The following is a 3,124-nucleotide window of genomic DNA, read 5'->3' on the forward strand; positions in this document are numbered from 1 at the left end:
CTACGTAGCTCTGGCTGGCCTGGAGCTAAGTATGTAGACCAGGCTGTCCTCAAACTCTTAGAGATCCACTTGTCCATACAAGCTAGGATCAAAGGCATAGGCTGCCATAAGGTGAGATGGACCTCTCTGAAGGTAACAGTTCAAAACCATGGAAGACAAACACAAACCTCCCAGAGGCCTCTTCCTCGGGGGAGGGTCAAGAGGAGTGGGATGGGCAGTGGACGAGAGGACATCAAGGGGAGGCATCAGTGCCATCTTTACTGACTATTTACTCTGGGTAGTAAGTGTGGTTAACTACTTGCAAAACTGCTTACAGTATTATTTTCTGTTTTCAATACTATACCTAATGATCTTAACATGGTATATCATCCAGAGCTGCAGAATAACCAGCAATTGCATGTTAAGCCTCTCCTAATGCACTGTGAATTACATTTTAGAGACTGCAGTTATTCTTGTACTCTAATCATAAATCACAAATATTTATTTTAAAATACATTTAATAAAAATAACCCATAGTTTTACATATTTTACATCTGTAGAATATTTACAAGTTCTCTTTTATAGCATTTAATATTCCCTATTTTTTCCATTATTTGCCTTTGGATTTTTTTTTTTTTCAGAAGTGAAAACTGTCCATTGTTCACTGCAACTAAAAAATGAGCTTCTTGGGCAATATTCCTGAAAGTAAAACAGAAAGGTTGTTCACTCACTGTACTAGAGCATTATTTAACTTACAGTCATTGCTAACCATCAGCACAGAGTAACAACCGATGGGCGGAGGGCAGGAGAACTGCCTCGCAGTTAAGAGCATTCACTCCTCTCCCAGAGGACCTGGGCTCAATTACCAACAGCCACACAGCAGCATGAGTCATCTGTAACTCCAGTGCCAGGAATCTGATGCCCTCTTCTGGCCTTTACAGAGACTGCACACATGTGGTACAGACATACATGCAAATAAAATTATTCATACACATAAAAATAACAAAAAATTTCAAAATAATACAGTTAAAAACAAAGCCAGCTTGGTGTGCTTAACATGTATTTAATTCTAGCATCCAAGAGGCAAAGTTCAAAAAGGCCAGACTCATCTAACTTGTGAGTTCCAGGCCAGTCAGGAATACACAGGGAGACCCTGTATCTAAGGGGGAAAAAAAAGTTGGCTCAGTGATGAAGAGGACTTCTGCTCTTCCAGAGAAGACAAGTTTGGTTCCTAGATGAATGTCTCTGGCAGCCACCTGCAGTGCCAGCACCAGGTATCTGAAGCCCTCTCCTGGCCTCCACATATATATGACATATATTCATACATAGCCACACAAAAGTTTATTTTGGAAAAAATTGAACGACTTGGTGGGGGTACAGGGTAGAAGGCACACAGGGACAGTTCTTAGAACTCTCAGGAATACTCAAAAGAGCCTCCGTGTCCTCAGTTAAGGGCAACAGGAGCACATTCTAGTTCATAAGGTTTAAACAGCCCCACTTGCTTACCTGGCTTCCAGTTGCTAGCTATGTATGAGCTATTTAGAGCTTTCTGAAGTCCTTTCATGTCTGCTTGTTTCTATCACTGGGGACCGTTACCTTGTTCTAAGGCCTCTGTTCTTTTCCGCTTTGTTGCCATGGTTGGATTTGACTGTTCCTTTAATGCTTCCCCTGGACAGTTTGGTCGCGGAAGCTGGCATCCAGGTGTTGGCCCTGGGCGATTACTGAAGTACTTGGTCTTCAATGCCTTTTCAAAGACAAAAAACCCAAAGTAAGGTTTTATTCTTTTGTTTCTGAGATAGGTCTAACTGTGTGGCACTGGTTGATTTGTAACTTGGCAAGTACTTGTAGCCATTCTCCTAGTTGTTTCTGAGTGCTGGGATTACAGCCATGTACCACCATGCTCAGCTCAAAAGGAATGCTTTAATGTCTGTATGTAGGAAAGAAAAATCTAACCCCAAATGGTTGATAGCATTAAAAATAGTATGTAAATACCCTTATAGCCCCCAAACAAAAAATTAGTATCAAGTATTTGGATATAAACATCCAGTATCCTACAACTGGCTGATGCTGTTATTGGGGGTGGGGTGGGGTAAGGGGAGTGGACACACCTTAATCTTAGTATCCATAAGGCAGAAGCTCTGTGAGTTTGATCTATTCTACAAGTGAGTTCCAGGACAGTTAGGGCTACATGGAGAAACAAACACTATCTCTAAAAACCAACCAATCAACCAAACAAACAAATAAAACCAAAAAGCAAAACAAAACAAGAAATTTATAGAAACCCAAACCTGACAAACTGGAGGGAGAGGGAGTGTCAGGTGGTGGAGGCTCACACTTTAACTTTCAGCACTTGGGAGGCAGAGGCAGGCAGGTATTTGAGTTACAGGCCACCCTGGTTATAGTGTGACTTCAAGGACAGCCAGGACGACACAGAGAAACCCTGCCTCAACCTCCAACCATGAAAGAAAGGTAGGTATCATTTTCAACTACATACTGAAGTCAAGGCCAGGTTGGGCTACAAAAGGTCCTGACTCAAAAATAAAGAGTTGGAGAGAAGCAGGCTAGAGAGATGGCTCAGCAGTTAGGAGGAATGGCTGCTCATCCACATGACCCAGGTTTGGTTCCCAGCACCCACCCTTCAACCTTCTGTAAGCCCAAGTCCAGGGGATCTGATGGCCTCTATGGACAATGCACATACGTGGTATAGAAACATACATGCAAGCAGAAGATGGCCTAATCGGCCATCACTGGGAAGAGAGGCCCCCTTGGTCTTGCAAACTTTATATGACCCAGCACAAGGGAAGGCCTGGGCCAAGTAGTGGGAGTGGGTGGGTAGGGGAGCAGGGGCGGGGTGGGGGGGGGATAGGGAACTTTCCAGATAGCATTTGAAATGTAAATAAAATAATAATAATAATAATGAAAAAAAGAAACATACATGCAGCCTAAACATCAATACACATCAATTAAATTTTTAAAAAGTTCATCTGAAATATAGCGGTGGAGTGAAAACACACATACCCCTAAGCAATGTAAACTTTTTTTTTTAAAGATTTATTTATTTCATGTATGTGGGTACACTGTTGCTGCCTTCAAACACACCAGAAGAAGGCATCAGATCCCCATTACAGATGGTTGTGAGCCACCA

The 3,124-nt window shown here is 42.3% G+C and overlaps 1 protein-coding gene across 1 annotated transcript in view; it reads right to left on the reverse strand.

Moving 5' to 3' along the window:
* Window positions 1-479: 479 nt before the first annotated feature.
* Cdk7 (cyclin dependent kinase 7) overlaps window positions 480-3,124 on the reverse strand; it is a 26,137-nt gene continuing 23,492 nt past the window's right edge. The window contains exons 11-12 of the mRNA XM_021208303.1: window positions 1,576-1,723; window positions 480-678 (exon numbers count right to left, since the gene is read on the reverse strand). Of these exons, the coding sequence (XP_021063962.1) occupies window positions 650-678; window positions 1,576-1,723 (177 nt within the window). The 3' untranslated portion in view covers window positions 480-649. The remainder of the gene's footprint in view (window positions 679-1,575; window positions 1,724-3,124) is intronic.

Source organism: Mus pahari, chromosome 11 (genome assembly GCF_900095145.1).
Source record: "Mus pahari chromosome 11, PAHARI_EIJ_v1.1, whole genome shotgun sequence".
NCBI classification, from domain to species: domain Eukaryota; kingdom Metazoa; phylum Chordata; class Mammalia; order Rodentia; family Muridae; genus Mus; species Mus pahari.